This window comes from Pteropus alecto, unplaced genomic scaffold (genome assembly GCF_000325575.1).
Source record: "Pteropus alecto unplaced genomic scaffold, ASM32557v1 scaffold88, whole genome shotgun sequence".
Lineage (NCBI taxonomy): Eukaryota > Metazoa > Chordata > Mammalia > Chiroptera > Pteropodidae > Pteropus > Pteropus alecto.
Window position 1 is genome coordinate 2,063,838 of NW_006494611.1, and position 17,911 is coordinate 2,081,748.

The 17,911-nt window shown below is 43.9% G+C and overlaps 1 protein-coding gene across 1 annotated transcript in view; it reads right to left on the minus strand.

Annotated features, from left to right (window-relative positions):
* Positions 1-3,721: 3,721 nt before the first annotated feature.
* Positions 3,722-17,911, minus strand: part of MCF2L2 (MCF.2 cell line derived transforming sequence-like 2) — a 187,483-nt gene continuing 173,293 nt past the window's right edge. The window contains 5 exon segments of the mRNA XM_025042363.1: positions 3,722-3,870; positions 4,250-4,338; positions 11,428-11,447; positions 14,798-14,872; positions 16,344-16,371. Coding sequence (XP_024898131.1) covers positions 3,757-3,870; positions 4,250-4,338; positions 11,428-11,447; positions 14,798-14,872; positions 16,344-16,371 — 326 coding nt within the window. The 3' untranslated portion in view covers positions 3,722-3,756.

A 17,911-nucleotide genomic window follows, 5' to 3' on the forward strand; every position in this document is an offset into this window, starting at 1 on the left:
GCAGGATTATACTTTCTTTTGACTTGGTAGACATGGCCAGTGTCGTTAATGAAGCTAGGGCTCTGTGTGCTTAACAAAATCCCATTCTGTTGATTCACAAGTCTGGGCTGGAGCTAAAGTAGGTTCCCCCCCCCACCCCCCCACATTTTCAGTGGTTGCTGAATGCAGGTGGAGGAGGTCATGGCTGGTTATGCCAAGAGCCCACTCACACCATGCTGGTCTGCAGAGCTCCCCTGAGACCCCGAGGTAGCTCTCTAACTCCTCTGCAGTTGACGACACCTGCATGTCCCAGCTGGCTGGTTTCAACCCTCCTCCTTCCCTACAGATGTTTAAGAAATAAGAATCAAGAGGTTCGGAGGAGAGAGGACTCCACCTCCAAGGGTAAGTGGGAAGGAGTGGCTGGACCAATGATAAAGCCAGGAATGAGCAGAAGAATTCTGGAAATGGCAAGTCAGAGGGCCTTGTAGACTGCGGTTGAAACAGTGAGATCAGGAAGAGCACTGACTATCAAGATTGCTTCCTACTTTCTTGCAGTCTGCTTGTGAGGACCAAATGAGGCTGCATCTGTTCACCGGGAACAGCACTTAATGGAGCACCTTTCTGAACTCTGTGACCCAGTGGCCTCTGTCAATGCATCCTCTTTGCTGTGCATGGCTCTGCGATGTTTCTGTGCATGTGCCTGAGCAGGATGTCCTTCTTCTCCACCTGGAGAAACACTTGCTCCAGGACACCCAGCTCAGATGTCACTCCTTCCCTGATTGTATCAAGAAGAGTCAGTGTCAGGGTTCTGAGACCCCACAGCATCTGTTACATTGTGTTGTGATAACCTATTTCCATATCTGTCTCCCCAAACTAGACTGAGGGCATCCCATTTACCTTCATACCTCCCTGGTCTCCTCTGGTGCCAGCACCTTCCTTAGAACAGAGGCACTGAGGAAATAGGTGTTGAATGAAGTGAGTGAATACACATACATATATACATGTATACATACTTACATAAATGTTTTCATGGTCAAAATGGAACAATGTGTGTTGGAAAATAATGCAGGTAGAAGGAAATAAGTTTTCCTATAGATTTGGAAAGAATTTAATTTTGTTGTGCAAATAAATATTGTAGTCTACAAATCTAAAACACACTCTATCAAGAAAGATGCTTTGTTTGGAAAGGGAATGGGAGTAGGTGGCCCTAAACATAGCTTAACTTTCTGAAAAATTTCAAAGAACACTCTGCTGGACCATTGTGCCGAACAGCCCCTCTCTGATGGTCTGTCCCATAGCCTCTTCCCTTTTTGGCCACACAGTCTTCTTTACAAAGTGAGATACTTAATTTTGTTTTTCTTGAATCTAAAGTGATTTTCTTGAGTTTCACAGGAGACACTCCTCTCAAGTGTTTGACTTGTTCAATTCCAGAAACAAATCAGGGGACTGAAGACTCAGCCAGATTCCACATCCAGTCAAATCACCTTAACAATTCTAAAATTAACTCTAAAACCAAATAATTCCAGAGCCCGGTGTGCTGGGTATTCAATGTGATTTCTCAGCTTCCAGTCCACCGTTCTGTTCTCTGCTTTGTGGTGTGGGGCCACTTGCCTCCTTTGCCAACTGCTCCCTGACAGGCTTGGCCAATAGTGCAGACTGACCAGAGGCTGGAGGAGAGAAGAGGGACAAGTACTCCTTCCTGCACACCTGGGTTGCTGTCAGCATTCCCATAGCAACTAGTCCTCACCCTGAGAGTGACAGATGGTTCCAGTAACTGAAGTTTGCCATTTTCTTAACTCTTCCATAACCAGCCTCATCACGCCCCTTCAGAGACACCAGTACCAGCTGGCAGTGTCCCCTTTTCAGTCCTGCATCCAGCTCCTGGGAATCTGTCCTATCAGGCAGCATCTCCTCCTCAGAGGCCACCTCCAACCTCTTCCCTTTGTTCCCTCAGCCCTCAGGCAGGTAGCTGCTTCCTGCAGTTAAAATCTCCACATTATCTCATTATCACTTTTTCCTTTTAAAATCTCCAGTAGCTGAATAACAATCCTTTATATTAAATTCCCTCTCTTAAAATAATTGGTATGGTCTCAGTCTCTCTCTCTCTCTCTCTCTCTCTCTCTCTCTTTCTCATCCTGACTGATAGACTAAGTAATTCTAAACTAAATAATTCTGAAAATAAATGTCAAAATAAAATAAGTAAAAATACAAAAGAGAAAAAAATTTTCTAATGGCAAAGAACTAAAAAGAAATAAATGAGAACAAATTATTCTGGAAACAACTCAAAAACTGAGTATCTCAAAAACCATGAAAATAAAAAATTTAGAAAATATAATGCTCAAAAATTAAATAACTCTAAAAATGAAATAATTTAAACCAAATAACCGAAAAAACCCTAAATGACTAAAACAATGTAAAAGTAAACAACCCAGAATCTAAAATAACTAAAGTAAATAACTGTGAACATAAGTATCTCTAAAACTAAATAACTAGGAGAAAACCCCCAAGATAACTAAAAAATTTTACTCTAAAAACAAATAAGTCAAAAATATTTAAAAACTTTCAGTGATTTTTTAGTAGTCAAATAAACTTTAAAAATAAATAACTAAATACTTCATTAACTAAAAATAGAATAACTATGCAAATAAATAACCCAGATATTACTAACTGTAAAGATAATTAAAAATAAATAATTCTATAGCTAACTAATTCGGAAATATATAACACTTAAAATAACTACAAATAAGTAACCAAAAATGAATAACTCAAAAACTAACCTTTAAAATAAAATAATTATAAACAGGTAACTTTAAAACTAGGAAATTAAATAAAACTAAAAATTACTAAAGCTAAAAAAAAAATAAAATAACAATTAAAAAACGAATAAATCTAAACAGAAATACCTCAGAAGTTAACTTGTAACCAGCCCTCTCTGAAACGAAACAATCCTGGAACCAAGTACCCCAAATGCCACATTAACATTCTCAGGGGAATGGTAGGGGGCAAGGAGGAGGGGGCAGTCCTCCCTCCTGTCTGGTTTGAGTGGCTGTGGGTCCTCCAACTCAGATGAGAGGATCTCAACTGATCTCCCCCCATTCCCACCCCAGGAGAAATTTGGCAACTTCTTGAAGGCATTTTTGATGGTCACAGTTTGGGTAAGTGGGTGGAGATGTTACTGGCTTCTAGAGAGTAGAGGACAGGGATGCTGCTAAGCAATGCACAGGACAGCGCTCCAAATGTCACACGTGCCAACACTGAGAAACCCTGGGCCGAGCCCTGCAGGCTTGGGCTCCACTGCGTTCGTGAGGGCGTGTGTGGAGCAGTTGTTTGTTCTTCCCTCGGCTCCCCAGGGGTGGAGGCTCCGCAGGAGTGACCGGACCGCTGCCGAGTCCTCCTGGAGGCGTCCTAGCACCACCCCCTCCACCCCTGCCCCCGTCCAGGAGGCAGGTCCGTAGGCTCTGATGCCCCTTTGCTGCTCTTTGCTGAAAGGTGGGCACAGCCTCAGCGCCAGCAGCAGCCTCTGCTGGAATGACAGCCTGGGGTGGCTGGGCTGAGCCCAGGAGCCGCGGTTGGAGTGTCAGTTCTCTGGGGAGGGTGTCCTCGGGGAAACTGCTTTTGCGGGGAAACTAGTCGCCTCCTTGTAGGGGTGAGCAAGCCAATGAACACTCCCCACCCCAAACTCCCTCCTCAGTTTTGTCTGTTGCCCTGAAATTCCGAGAAGAAAATCAGAGAAGCATCGGCCAACAACTTCGCTTACTTTTCTTTCCTCTTTCACACTCACGTGTTCTTCTCGTCACCTTCTTTTCCTCCCCGGATGCTTTCTCCAGTGCCTGGAACAGACTTGGAGGAACAGGTTTCATAACTGTCGTCCAATTGGAAAAGGCCCGAGAGCTGGAAGGGAGGGGACAGTGATGCACCCTCAGAGTTAGTAGTGCTGGGGTACCCGGCCAGGCCCACACGGTGATTCTCGCTGTCGGGGCAGGGCCCACCCCAGCTCTCCTACGGGGCCACTCCGGGTCCCGGTAGGAGCCTCTCATTATGGCCAGAAACCAGCGCATTGCCAAGGAGACGGTGATGTGGGCCATGCTGGGCTTGCAGGATCTGAGCCACTTTGCAGATGCAGTGACCTCAGCTTCCTGGACTAGGCCGGGTCCCTATGGGCGAGAATCATAAGGAAGGAGAGAGGGGTACAGAGAGGAAGAGGAGGCAGGAGAAGCTGATGAACAGGAATGAGGGAGAATTTGAAAGGGGTAAGAAGGAAATAAATTACTCTCAGAGAGCTGCCTTCCTTCTCCGTATCTTCTGCCCCTTCACAGTCCTCAAAGGTTTCCATGGAGATAAACTCCCTGCTGGAGCAGCCTTGGGGAAAGAAGAGATGAATTTGGACCACTGAGGGGGCAGAGGGGTGGGAGGAGGGGCCCTGTTGCCAATGACAGAGTGTCCCCAGGAACCCATTCTCCCCATCTCTAATGCCTATTCTCCCATGACTGGACTGCTTCACCTGGGTGGTGAGGGGCTGGGTCTGTGGTCTCCTGGTTCCCTTTTCCAGCATCAAAATTCTGTCACTGACTAAGAAGACACGTCCACACACTGCTCACAGCCCTACCTCCTGCCCTCCAAGAAAACACTGTCTTTCTGCGTTTGATGACTCTCCCTCCTTCCCGCCCTCTTCTCTTCTTTGCCTCTATTTCTCTCCCGTGATTATTGCCTGTTTCTCTTCTTGGCAGCTTCAGCCAAATATCACTGCGCTCCTCACAGGAAAATCTGAGGGACAAGTACATCCTGCTTCTCTCTCCAATGAATGGATTCATTAACCAATCAGTTGTGCTACCACGCTCCTGTTATGTGCCCAGGCTGTTCGGTGCTGTGGGGAACTGCAGCTCCCATGAAAACTGAGGCTGCTCTGTGCCTGTAGGGATGTTAGCACAACTGTGTAAGGGCCTTAGCCCCACTTTACAGGTGAGGAAACAGAGATGAGAGAGGACTCATTACTTGGCCAAATTCTCTTGGCTGTAATCATAGCAGGTGGATGCTACAAGATTCCTGTTCATTACCCCACACTCTATTTTATTTATTTGTTTGTTTGTTTGTTTATTTATTTATTTATGGTGACATTGGTTAACAAAATCCAATAAGTTTCAGCTGTACATTTTAACAGTAAGATATATACACACGTGTGTGTGTGTGTGTGTGTGTGTGTGTGTGTAATTTCCCCATGCTCTGCCCTGACGCTGCTCACAAGGCAGATTAGGGAGGAGCAAAAAGATCCCACATGGCAGCCCTGGGAAGAGAGTTAGCTGAGTAAGTCATCCCTTGGGAATCTGAGTGCTGGAGAGTTTCTGTTTGGTGAGAGTTCAGGGGGAAGGGGCAGGACGTGGGTCGAGAGGGCATTCCGGACAGAGGAGCAGGGCCAAGGACAGGGAGCAGAAGACGCCTACAGCTGGGGATGCTGTGAGGGCTCAGTTATGTTGGGGAACAGGCAGCGAGCAAGTAGGAGGTCACAACCCGTTGCCCAGAGCCCACACCCCAGCAATGTTCTGGGGCCCAGAGCCAGTCGGTTGGGGCTGTGCAAGCAGCACAGGAAGCAGCTGGGTACTCCCCTTCCTGGCAGCCCTCAGAAACCCGGTGACACCTGAGGGTTTCCAGGTAGCTGGACACTGTCTGCTCGGATTGAAGCAAAGCCTGGTTTATTTCCTGGTCCCAGGACATGGTAAGGATGAGGGGTGGAGGGCAGAGGAGAAACTGGCTTAGAGACATGCTTCCCACTACTCCCCTCCAGGTGTGACTTGGAGGCATCTGCAGTGATCCCAGAGACATCTCTTTAGGGCAGTCATCCAACCTGGGATCTCTAAACTGGGAGCAGATAGTGAGGATGAGGACTGGTGAAAGGCTGTAGGGGCGGATCAGAGCAGCCGTGCCTTTGACCACCCCCTCCGTGAACACAGGGGCTGTGTCTCCAGGGTCTGCAGCCTCAGTACCACAGACAATGCTGGTGCCAGGGCCCCCAGAGCCACCCTCTGGGAGGCTGGGGGTGGGGCCAGGCTCTGATCTCCATTAGCCATTAAACACTCAGCCTGGGGTGTTCTATGGGCAGGGCTGGGAGGCAACAGGGAACTGACTGACCTGACAAGTTCCAGCCACTTTGTAGTGCAACAAAGGGAGATGCAAATTTTATATCCCAACACAGTGTACACACACAAGTACACTTATAAAATTAAGACAAATGTTTATGGAAAAATATTACCTTTACAGTGTGTGAAGTCATCTATTCTATTCCATTTTGTTCTAGTCTATTTTGTTGTTCTATTCTGTCGTACTCTGAGAGATAGAAGAGGAGGGGGGCTGTGGGAGGTGATGTGTTAACCCGCAGTCACCTCACAAGACCCCCATGGCTCCTGGAACAAACCGGAATTCTCAGAACCAGCAAAACTCGGAGAATGTTCCTCAGTCAAAGCCCCTGGTTTTACAGGGGAGGAAAGTGCAGCTCACACACAGGCTGCCTCTTGCTGTAGCTTTGTCAAGTCCATATTTAATACCTTCCTCCTGGATTCACTGGCCTTGGGCTCTGGGGTACTAAGGGTCTTGAGTACTAAGTATTAGGTACTACGGAGGTTGTAGCATTGAGGGGACCTCAGTACCTTGGGCCCAGGACCTGGCAGGTCACAGTCATGTGAGTGAGTAAATGAGAGGCCCGTTGTCTGGAGGTAGGAACAGGGGCTTTGGAGTCAGTCAGACCTGAGTGCAGTTCTGACTTTGACAAGAACTCATTAGCTGTGTGATATTGGGTAAGCCACTTAACCTTTCTGAGCATCAGTTTCCTTGTCTCTAAAATGGAGACAATAATATCTATTTTGCAGTTTTGATGTTAGTAAAAATGTTTATAAACAAAAATGTCTGGTATATCATAGGACTTAAATAAATAACACCTGTTAGAGTTGTTGTTAATAGTAATTACAACGATATTAAAGAGAAGGTCACAGAACAGCTCTGGGCACTCCAAGTGTGCTATTATTACTCACATTTGGGAGAGATTTGTCTGCCATTGTCTTCATCCTCATGAATATCTGGGGGAGGAAACAATTATAAAGGTAATAAATAAACAGCTCTAAAAGGAAACAGCACACACACACACACACACACACACACACACACACACACACACACACACCAGAAAAACCAAACCAAACACAAACACATAGGCCCTTGACAAACATTCAATTTGATTGTGACAATATTTTAACTGATGGTTGCATTTTTGGAAAACCAACAGAATGGTACCTTGGCTCTGCTACCAGCAAAGGTCCAGCAGTGTGTTGGGAAGATAGATGCTGAGTCTCTGGGGCACTCCCAGTCATGTACCAGAACAAACATAAAGAGTATTGGCGGAGAAGGACAAGGAGAATATAGAAGGTGGGCCACGACAATTCATGTTGGTAAGGATGGGAGTGTATTCTCTTTTCCTTCAGTGGGTGATCTTTATAGCACACATCGCATAAATCCTAAATGGTTTGGGGAATTTCGTTTTAGCACTTAGTGTTTAGAATTCCAACCTTTTATTTTGCTTAACATACTGAATGGAATTTATTAAAAAGTGAACCCATTAGTGAGTTTAAATTATCCTCATCAGAATACATGTTTTGGCAAATTACACTGAAGATAAAATCATGGCTTTTCCCTAGCCGTGCACTAGATGGCATAAAGGGACCATTGTAGATCCTGCTAGTCTGGAGGCAGCTCTGAGCCTGGAGATTTCATATGGGCAAACTATTTTTCTTTCAAGTGAGATTTTTCTCTATTTTTTTATAATTATGCAAAAACTTTTAAGGACCATTTCTGTCACACAAACTAAAGTACATAATTTTCACATAAGGGCTGGGGGTGGGGCAGAGAGCTGCCTTAAAGTAATACCTAAGCCCCTGGAGGAACAAATATGGGGAACTACATGCTAAAGATAATATGCTAACAGTGATCTAGGCACTAGGCTAGATCACTTCATTTAATTCTCATGGGAAGACTTTCCAGTATTACTATTTTGTAAAATATGCGATCAAAGAACTTCAGTGCAAAGAAGTTAAGTAATTCATCCAAACAGGTGGAATTGGAATTGAGCTGGGGTCTGTAAGCCTTCAGTGCTTTAGTCCTTGCTGTGCTGCTCACCAAGCTTCTTCTCTGACTTCTAAGAGTTAATCCAAGGGGTCACTTCCTGCCTAAACCATCCCAGTAGCTCTCCAGAGCTCACAAAGGAGCGATCAAGGGTACGTAGGAGGCTAGATTAGCATCTTTTGCTTGGTGACCCAGAGCGTAAACTTGTACGTTTAGGCTGGTCTGTTTGTGAAGTGTCCATTTCCTTTCCAAACCTGTCTTTAGCCCCTGGGAAGGAAATCACTCCTAAGCATTCAATCAATTGTTTTTAGATTCTACATAGTCTCAGGGCATATTTTTTTTCTTTGCATTTTAAGTCGTCAAAGTCCCTGCCAGCTTCCAGGGAAGTCTAAGCTGGCTATCCTAGACTTTCAGATCTGCTAGGAACTGGGGTCAAAGGCATTTCACAACTGGGAAACCATTTCCTGGCTCAGCAACCAGATGCTCTCAAATGTTCTGGGTTGGAACAGGCCACAGGTGGATGGTAGGTGGGGAGATCAAGCTGATGTGTCTACTTGGGTTCAGTCAAAGCCTTGCCCATTTTGTCAGGGATTTAATAGGAATTTTTCAATAAGACTAAAATATAAAGCTCCCCCCCCCCAATTGTTTGTGTAGCATGGCTCCAAATTTTTTTTAAAATATGCATTTCTTTAGACAAAAATCTGGAGTAAAATATTTATAGTGGTTATTTCAGTTACGTTTGATTTGCATTTGTACTTCTGTATATTCTAAATTTTTGATAATCTATATATGTATTCTTTTTATAATTAGAAAAGGAAACTTCAAATAGTTAAAACCAATTGGGCAGATATCTAAAATAACCCACAATCTCACCAGAGATGACTGTTTGCTAGAACTTATTTTTTCATCATAAGAATGCATGAAATTATTTGAATAACAATAAAGTAATAATAAAAATAATGAAAGTAACCACATATCTAGGCCTAAAAGGCAATCCCACAGAAATCAGCCAATAATCCTAAGTACTACACTAGATGGTTCACAGGTATTAAAGCAGTTCCATCACTCTCAAGACCCTTAGAGACCAGACAAGGGACCCACAGTTAGGCCTGTATGCGGGGGGTGGTGGGGGTGGTGGGGTTTGTGGGGTGCTTATGGCTCTCAAGGGTTAGCAGACAGGTTCTTCCTCTGATACCTTTGTAGCAGAATGATTATTTGTATTATGTGTATCATTCAATGGCCAGGGTTTTGCAAATCAGGGACAAAACTGAATTCAGAAGTCAAAAATATCAGCACAATCCAAGCTAGTAAAATAGTATTAGCTTAACTCCTTTATGTTAACCAATAGCACCAGACATAGCATACTACACTGTTCTGTGACTGTCCATCATGAAATTGCTTAAGTTCTTAGGAGAATTCCCACCTTACTGCCTTCTCCCACCCAGGCCTTATTGTTGCTGGCATGAGGACGCCTATCACTTTGTTCTTATGCCAGTAGATCAGCAGACAAAGAAAGCAGTTGTGATGCTGGAGGAACTGGTCATCATGAGGAGGTTGGGCTGTTACTTAACAGAGGCAGAGAGGAAGGTATCTAGTGCATTGGTGACTCACTGGGACATTTCCAAATACTCCCATGCCCGCGTATAACTGTAAGCGGACAAGGAAAAGAACAATAGACAGACATGAGTCTGGAACGCCCACTATGCCTGCTATCAGCAGAATTGTCAGATGAGGAGGAGGGGGATTTGGAATTCGTGGGAGGGAGATGACGGCTTAACGTTACAAGCCCAAAACCAGTCACAGACTTAAGTAGGACTCTTACTGTGCACCACAGTGGAAATGTTCTTCTTGGGAACCAATACCTCCAGACCCACTGAGACTAAAATTACAGGGATGTGGGGAACAAATTCCCCATGTGAGAATTTGATAGGAGTATGATAATGAGTAAGGGCACAACTCATTTGACCTCTTGGCTCCCAGATTCATATATTCTGCCTACTAGGGGCACAGTATCATAAAAATGGCTATTGGTTTAAGGTGTATACCGCATCCTGAAGGTTAGCACCCCAGCCCTGTGTTGTCATGTCCCAACCTGCTGTTCATCCTCGCCTTCAAGAGACTATTCCACAGCACTATCAGGTTGGCTGCTTCTGAACAGGGTGGTATATGGTACGACTGGTGGGTTGACTTTGTGATCATATGCCTGTGACTAAGTCTCTCGATCAAAGCAAAGTTCCATGGTTGATCAGACACTATGTGAGTCCTCAGACTGAGGCACTGTGGGCAGAAAAGGCACACATGTCAACCCCGCTCAGGATGAATGACTGTACCTTCTAACCCAGAGGGTATCTCCTGAAATCAACTGTTCTCAAGGGAGGGCATCCAACTGGGGCTCAGCATCGATCTCCATGCTGGCAGGCTGGACAGTCAACAGTGGCAGTAGCTGGATGAGTCTTGTTGGCAGGGAGCCGGTGCTGCTGGACCCATGCACACACAGCCTCCCATTCTGCCACCAAGACTTCTCCATTTATGAGCCCATTGTGTAGGCACTGGGGTGCTGAGGAGGAAGCTGGCTGGCACCTGCTGGCCAAGTATCCAGTCGGCTTGGTTGTTTGGTACCTTTTCTGCAATGAATATTCTCTGGTGGGCATTAGCACATGATGCAGAGATCCTCACATTGTGAGGACATGTCCATAGGTTTATGTGCTTCTTCCCCAGTGAGATCGTGTAATCTGATGCTAGTTATTGCTCTGAAAGGGATCGGAGGGGAGGAGAGGATGCATCCTGGGAAGGGTAAGCATTATCTTGTATGTCTCATCTGAGGCTTCTGCATAATCTTGGGAGTGTGGGGAGGAGAAAGGTCTATCATCTAACAAGGGGTAGTGGGCCACTTCTGCTAGTCCAGGGGGCAAGGGCATGTACAGATTCCTCATTGCAAGTTTCACGGTCCCATATCTTCCCTATCAGGGCCTGCCTTGCCTGCTCATCTACTGGCATTAGGAACCTGAATTGATCAGGTGGCAGGACATGCCTGGCTGAGAATTCATTCTTCTCTCGAGTGCTGCCCTCTCTTGTAGGAGGCTAAACACTGCCAATAATGCACTATGAGTCTCACACTGTGCTTTAAATTGGTGATTAATCTGAGCCTGTTACTCTCTTCAGTGCATCAGTGGTGCTTGCCAATAGCCTTCCAATTCCACAGTTCTGACAGTTGATATTTCCTCCCAACCTCCCAAATACTAGCGAGAGTTGGTGCATCCCTGTCCACCTATATCTGATCTCAGGTGACCACAGGTGAAGGTCTTAGCATTTGAACTGCTATACCAGGCCAGGGACTAGGATTACCAACACCACCTGATGGAGTCCTCATTGCCATTTGGCCAGCAAGTGACCCAACACCAGAATCCCATCCTTTCTGGGACCCTTCCTGGTAGTGTCTTAGGTCAGGTTTCCCAGAAGCAGATTGTATAAGCGAGCTATGGATAAAAGGCTTTCAGATGAAACCTGTAAGGCAGTGAGAGTGGAAGCCAGGACAAGGAAGAAGCCAGTTGCAGGAGAGGGTTCGGCTAAAGTCAAGCATCAGCCTGATCCCCTGGGAAACTCTGGAGCATGGATGGTACCACAAGTGTCCCATCTTAAGGCGGAAGGGCTGGCTTTTGTACCCTGAATCAGTCAGTCATTGGCTGGCTGTAACCTGCCCTTAAGAGAGGCCATATCCTCTCAGGCAGGTCCTGGCCACAGGGCTCTGGGTAGCTGAGGGCAGTCCTCAGAACAGCTGTGAGCCGTTAGCAGCTAACCTCAAAGCAGCTGGACAATGGGTGTACCTGCCTGATAAAAAGGATTTGGGCCAGGTATCAACAGCTTCCACTATACTAACTGCATGTGGGCTTTTTTTTTTTTTTAATAAAAAAAAATAATAGATTTTAGTTTTAGAGCAGTTTTAGCTTTACATAAAAATTGAGCAGAAAGTACAGAGAGTTCCCATATAACTAACTCCATGCTCTCCCCACAGTTTCTATTGTTAACATCTTGCATTAGTGTGGTACATTTGTTACAATTGATGAACCAATATAGATACATTATTATTAACTAAAGTTCATAGTTTATCTTAGGGTTTATTCTTTGTGTTGTATAGTTATGGGTTAGGATAAATACATAGTGTCATATGTCCATCAATATAATATACAGAACAGTTTTACAGCCCTAAAAATCTCCTGTGCTCCATCTAGTCATCCCCCAACCACTACCCCGAACCCAGGTAACCACTGATCTTTTCACTATCTCTATAGTTTTGCCTTTTCAGAGTGTCATATAGATGGAATCATATAGTATGTAGCCTTTTAAAACTGGCTTCTTTCACTTAGCAATATTCATTTAAGTTTCCTCTATGTCTTTTTGTGACTTGATAGCTCGTTTCTTTTTGCCACTGAATAATATTCCATTGTATGAATATACCATAGTTTGCAACTCATTTGGAGTATGATTGCTGGACTGTATGGGAAAACTATCTTTAGCTTTGTAAGCAATTGCCAAATTGTACCATTTTAAAATTTCACCAACGATCAGAGAGTTCCTGTTGCTCCATATCCTCACCAGCATTTGGTATTTTCAGTGTACTGTTCTAGTTTTCACAATATAACTGAGTTGGTTTTTTTTGCTTAATCTTCTAAAGAGCTGACTGGTTTTTGTGACTCTAATTAGTGAAAAAAATCACCAAAACTCACACCGATATAAGTTTTTCACCTATCTTTCTGTCTCCTGAAACCAGCCTGCTTTCCTAGCACTGAAGGTGTGTGCATGCATGTGTGTGCACACACAGAAACACAGACATATATGGACATGGTCTATAATCAAGTATAGACTAGGATACACTTAACTAAATATTATCCATCCTTCTGCTCACCTCACATCTTTGGGTCTGATGATCTTCAATTAGCAGGACAGAAACAGAAAGGAAAAAAGAAAGGCACCTGGATAATCCACATCCTTATGTTGTAGGTGAAGGAGGAATTATAACTGTATTAATTGGCTCATATCTGCAAATTCGTATATTGTGCCAATGTTGACCATTCTGTCCTCAAGCAAAGGATATTTTAAAGGTCTCTTTAAGAGATTCTTGGCACATGAAAAAGGGAGTCAAATGCCTCAGAACAAAACATACTTTATGACTAGACATGGTTGGTAGGCTCAATATTATAATAGTGCTTGATAATCTGAAGAGTCTCCTGTTAAATAAATATCCTACCTGGTTGAGAATAGAATTCTCAAAACATATTTTACTCATCTGTAGGGCCCCAGCTGAAAGAGTCCAAACCAGGGGTCTTCCTTCAGTCTGAGTTTTTCACAATAAAAAAGGCAGCTGGGATATGGATCGATCAGAGACAGTATTGGGGGATAAAGCCAATTATTTAGGAGATGAAAAGATAATTTTATCTTTTATTTAAAAAGTTTTTCATAAGCCAATACAAAGTCTCCATGGAAAACAAAACAAAAATTTTACATCTTTCAGAGATTCTGCTACAATCCATTCAGGGGCAGGCCTTATCATATAAAGAAAATTTAGGAACCGAATTCTATGAACTCTCACCAGCCAAGATTTTTCTCAAGCCTCACTTTTCCTGGTCTGTACTACAAAGAAAATAAGTCATTTAAAAATTTTCCAAATATACCATTTTATAACACACATATGTATCCTAATTGAGAATCACTGCCTTATTAAATGGCATTGCCATTAATATTTGGTGACCAAGACTGAACATCCAATTTCTTAATTACGTGACCATCTTCATGTTAATTTGCCATTTCATGCTCCTTAACATCAAAAGTCTAGAAGTCTGATGAAGAAACATACATTAGTTAGCCTTGCCCTGGAGTAGGGAGTGGGGTCTGTGTAGCTTTCTTTAAAGACTGTTTATAGATGCTTAATAAATTTATTTTGAACTGAAACTCCTTTCAGAGGCCTTTTCTAACTAAGTTGTATGCCTGAATACATATTTCATATCCCACCAAATTAATTACATAAAAATCCAAATCCAAAATCTCAAATACTAAATTCTCAAAAGTTTGATCGTGGGCAGTGGTTAAAGCAGAAAGTAAAAGGTCTTTTGGCGAAGATTATTTTTAGCTTGAACAGGTAAGAAAAGAAAAGATGAAAACAAAAACAGCACATTCAATGCCCCATAAACATATAAAGTATAAAAATGCTTCCACGCTTATTTTTCTTTTTGATCCCATCCCCAGTTCTGCCTACCAGAAAACTGACACACAGAGAAGTTAGAGGTGAAGTCCTGTGAGTGAGCACATAGATCAAGTGATCCTAACCTTTCCATGGAAAGCTTTGAGAGGAGGTGAAATCCATAAATCCTGAATAGAGCCACAAATAAAGTGCCCCCATCCCGTATCTTTATTCTCAAGCAGACATTCTGGCAATTCTCTTATTTCTACGACCATTTCCTTAAGAGGTCATCTTTTCCAAAGGGGAAGCTCTTCTCAACATGAAATGTTTGCCCTTCATTTAAATTCTGGCCTAATTAGATCTGTGTAAATGAACAGCATGAAATTGATTTTACACCTTTCTTCTCAGTCACATAATCGAGGAAGGGCTGAGAATTAGTCGACGTCTTCCTCAGCTTCTGAGCTGCTGTGTTCACCCATGGCTTCCATGCGCCGCTCTCCCATTGGATCCTGCCTTTGATCTCACATGTGCTGGGTGGGCACTGGGTCTTTCCTATTACTAGTACCTCTTCCTATATTTTCAATCCAGGAAGCAAATTCCACTTTCTTGCCTTTGCTTTAGAGAACTACATATGAACATCGAACCATTGGAAAGAATTGCACTTGCATTCCCCCCTAACCAGTTGGAGTGGTGCTGACTCAGCCCAGGTTCTCCTGGTGTAAAGTCTCAAGGGCCTCCTTCATCCTTCTCCTTCACTTTAGTCTGAGACCTGCCCAGGCTCTGTGCATGACATTCAACAAGGGAATGTTCAAGGGACACCACTTGCTGGATTATACAGTTAACATCTAACTGGTTGCAAGTTTTAAACGGGGAGAGGTAAGGAGGAGGAATTCACTTTCACCCTCTTAAAAGCTTTTTCCTTGGCTCATGATAGTTTCCTTTTTCCCTCTTCTCTGTCCTGAAGTATCATGTAGTACAGTAACTCTTTTGAGTTAGATTAAGTCAACAAATAAACACTTGCTGGGCACTGAAGATCAGGGAGAAATAAAATGTGTCTTGAGCTAAACCTCATGAGAGTAGTTTGCTAGCCTGATGTGATTATTCAATGAGCACTGTTACTTGTTTATTCACTAAACATTTACTGAACTACCGAATGCCAGGCCCTTGTATAATATGAGGCCCAAGGGAAGCTCAAACTAATAAGACAACTTTCACGCCTCCAAGGAATTCATGGTATGGTGGAGAAAAAAACTTAATCACATTATAGCACCTTAAATGCTGTACTAGAGTGCTCTGTATGAGCATGAATTCAGGGGAAAGGAGAGGGACTCACCCGTTTACAAGAGCCCTCACTCCTTCCCACCTCTATCATCTCATTGTTTTAATGCCTGGAGTGCCTCCATTGCGATCAGGCCAAATAAGCCAAGAGAAACTATGCAATCTCCTGTACCTGAACTGGATCACAGTCTACGAGTTCATTCAAAAAGCATTTATTAAGTATCCTCTGAATGCCTTGCTCAGGGAGAGGAATTATAGATGAGAAAGTTTCTAAGTAAGCAGGAATAGATCGGGTGACGAGCACCAGTAAGAACTTAACTCTGAAAGAAGTGTGAGTGCATCTTCTTCCCAGACAAGGAGGAATGAAGAAAGGAAGAATGATCAGGGACTTCTGAGTGGAGTGAGGGAATCTGAATGAGTTCACATCAGAGGATATTTTGCCTACTTTGCAAACGAGGAGGTAGGGCAGCCTGGTGAAAATCACAGAAGAATTGGTTCTCATATGAAAGCTCAAGAAAAAAGCCAGAAATAAGGCTAATTAAAGGAGGTTTCAAATGGCAGGTGTGACCTCAACTGGCAACAGAGCAAGCAAGTATTAGGAAAGATTCCCTAGGCTGGCAGTGGGTGGGGTAACAGATAGATAGATAGATAGATAGATAGATAGATAGATAGATAGATACTTTTTAAATTGAAAATCTCTTATAATAAGCTAAGTGTTAAAAAATATCAAAAATGAAATTATGTTGAATTAATATGGACTATCTGAAATATTTGACCCTTTTTAAAAAAAAAAAAAATAGGTATATACCTAGTGCTTGCTTCAAACTGTGGATTCTCTTTGGCCTGAAATAAAAAAAAATCGCAACTCTAAAATGTAAGCTAATTTAAATTGATTTTATATGTTGATTTTATACACATATACACACATAGAGAGAATACTAAAAATATATATGTAAGGATGTAGATCTGAGTCTTATTGTCCTAAAAATTCAGGAAGGTTTTCATCGGTCCTGGCTTACTTGGCCTTGGTGTCCTCTCCCCGTTCTCTGCCCTTCCTGCTGCATTCTCTGCATGTCTCTATTCTGGTCCCTCTCAGTTTCCGTAGTTAGCTCCATTAATACTGAATTAAGGAATAAATGATGAACCCATTAAGTGCTCATTTTTTCCACCAGATCCCAAATTATCCGACTTGGTAAGAGGCACAGTGATAAGAATCACGTTCTTTGCTCAGGTGTTGTTTTAGCTATAAGAGTAACACCAGGTCTCAAGCTCCAGTGGCTCCCCACTGCCCACACCAGCGTACAAACCAAACTCTCCAGTTTAATACATGTTTGAGGCTTACCTCTCTTCTCTCAATCTCATTTCCTTCCACTCTATCTGTGAACTTCTCAAGCAAGGTTCCAAATCATGCTCACTGGACATGCTCACTTAGAGGCAGCTCAGTGACTTGCAAAGGTTCCTGGATCCACCCTTTATCGCCCATGTGACTGGCATGAGTTGCCCAGTCACTAGGATGGGGCTGCAGCCTTCATTTCCCAGCCCCATGCTCTGGCCATCTGCCAGGGCTAGGATTTGCCTTGTGTCCCATGCACTGCACTGCACTGCACTGTCCCTACAAAGCTGCCTGACACCAGAGCCCTTCCCAGTGAGCCTGGTCTTTCCCTGTCTCTCTAGGCCTCCTGGTCACAGGTAGTCAGGCCACAAAGGAAGAGGCTGTCCCAAACTAAAGATCCTGCCTCCTGTGATGACTTGTCGTGCTGCTGTGTCTCACTCATCAGGTTATACTCTATCTTCCCTGCACAAGCCCTCTCTGGCTCTGTAACTCTTTCTGGGCACAAGGCCCCTTCTGCCTGGCTGTCTTTAGAGGTCCTGTCTCCACATCCCTCAGCAGCTGCCAGTGTCCTTCCTGTCACCTTAGAGGTGGCGGGGGTCCCTGTATGCCTTGCTAGAGTACACAGTTATTATACCCAGCAATCTCCAGTTAAAGATGGTGTAGGCGGTGTAGGAATAAACTGAGGTGATAAATGTCATGTGTATCAGAGCTTTAAAAAGTACTAGATAGACATAGGTTCTGGTATTCCTATGGAACTTTAAAAACCTTCCTCCCTTGTTGCCTGATTCCCTTGAGTCTGTGTTCTGCCCTTGGAGTCTCATCTTCTCTCAGGGACCAGCCCAAGGCCCCTACTCCTGCTCATTCACACAGGGAACTGTGGGCCCCTTTGAATTCCTAGAGCCCTCGCTGTTGGCATCACTCACGGACCCTGCTCAGTGAGCCAGGCTCAGGAGACCTGGTTCTGCTACTGAAAAATTGTGTGAAATTGAACCTCTGTTTGCCAGTCTGTAAAAGGAATGGGCTAAGGCCATACCTCTGAGTCT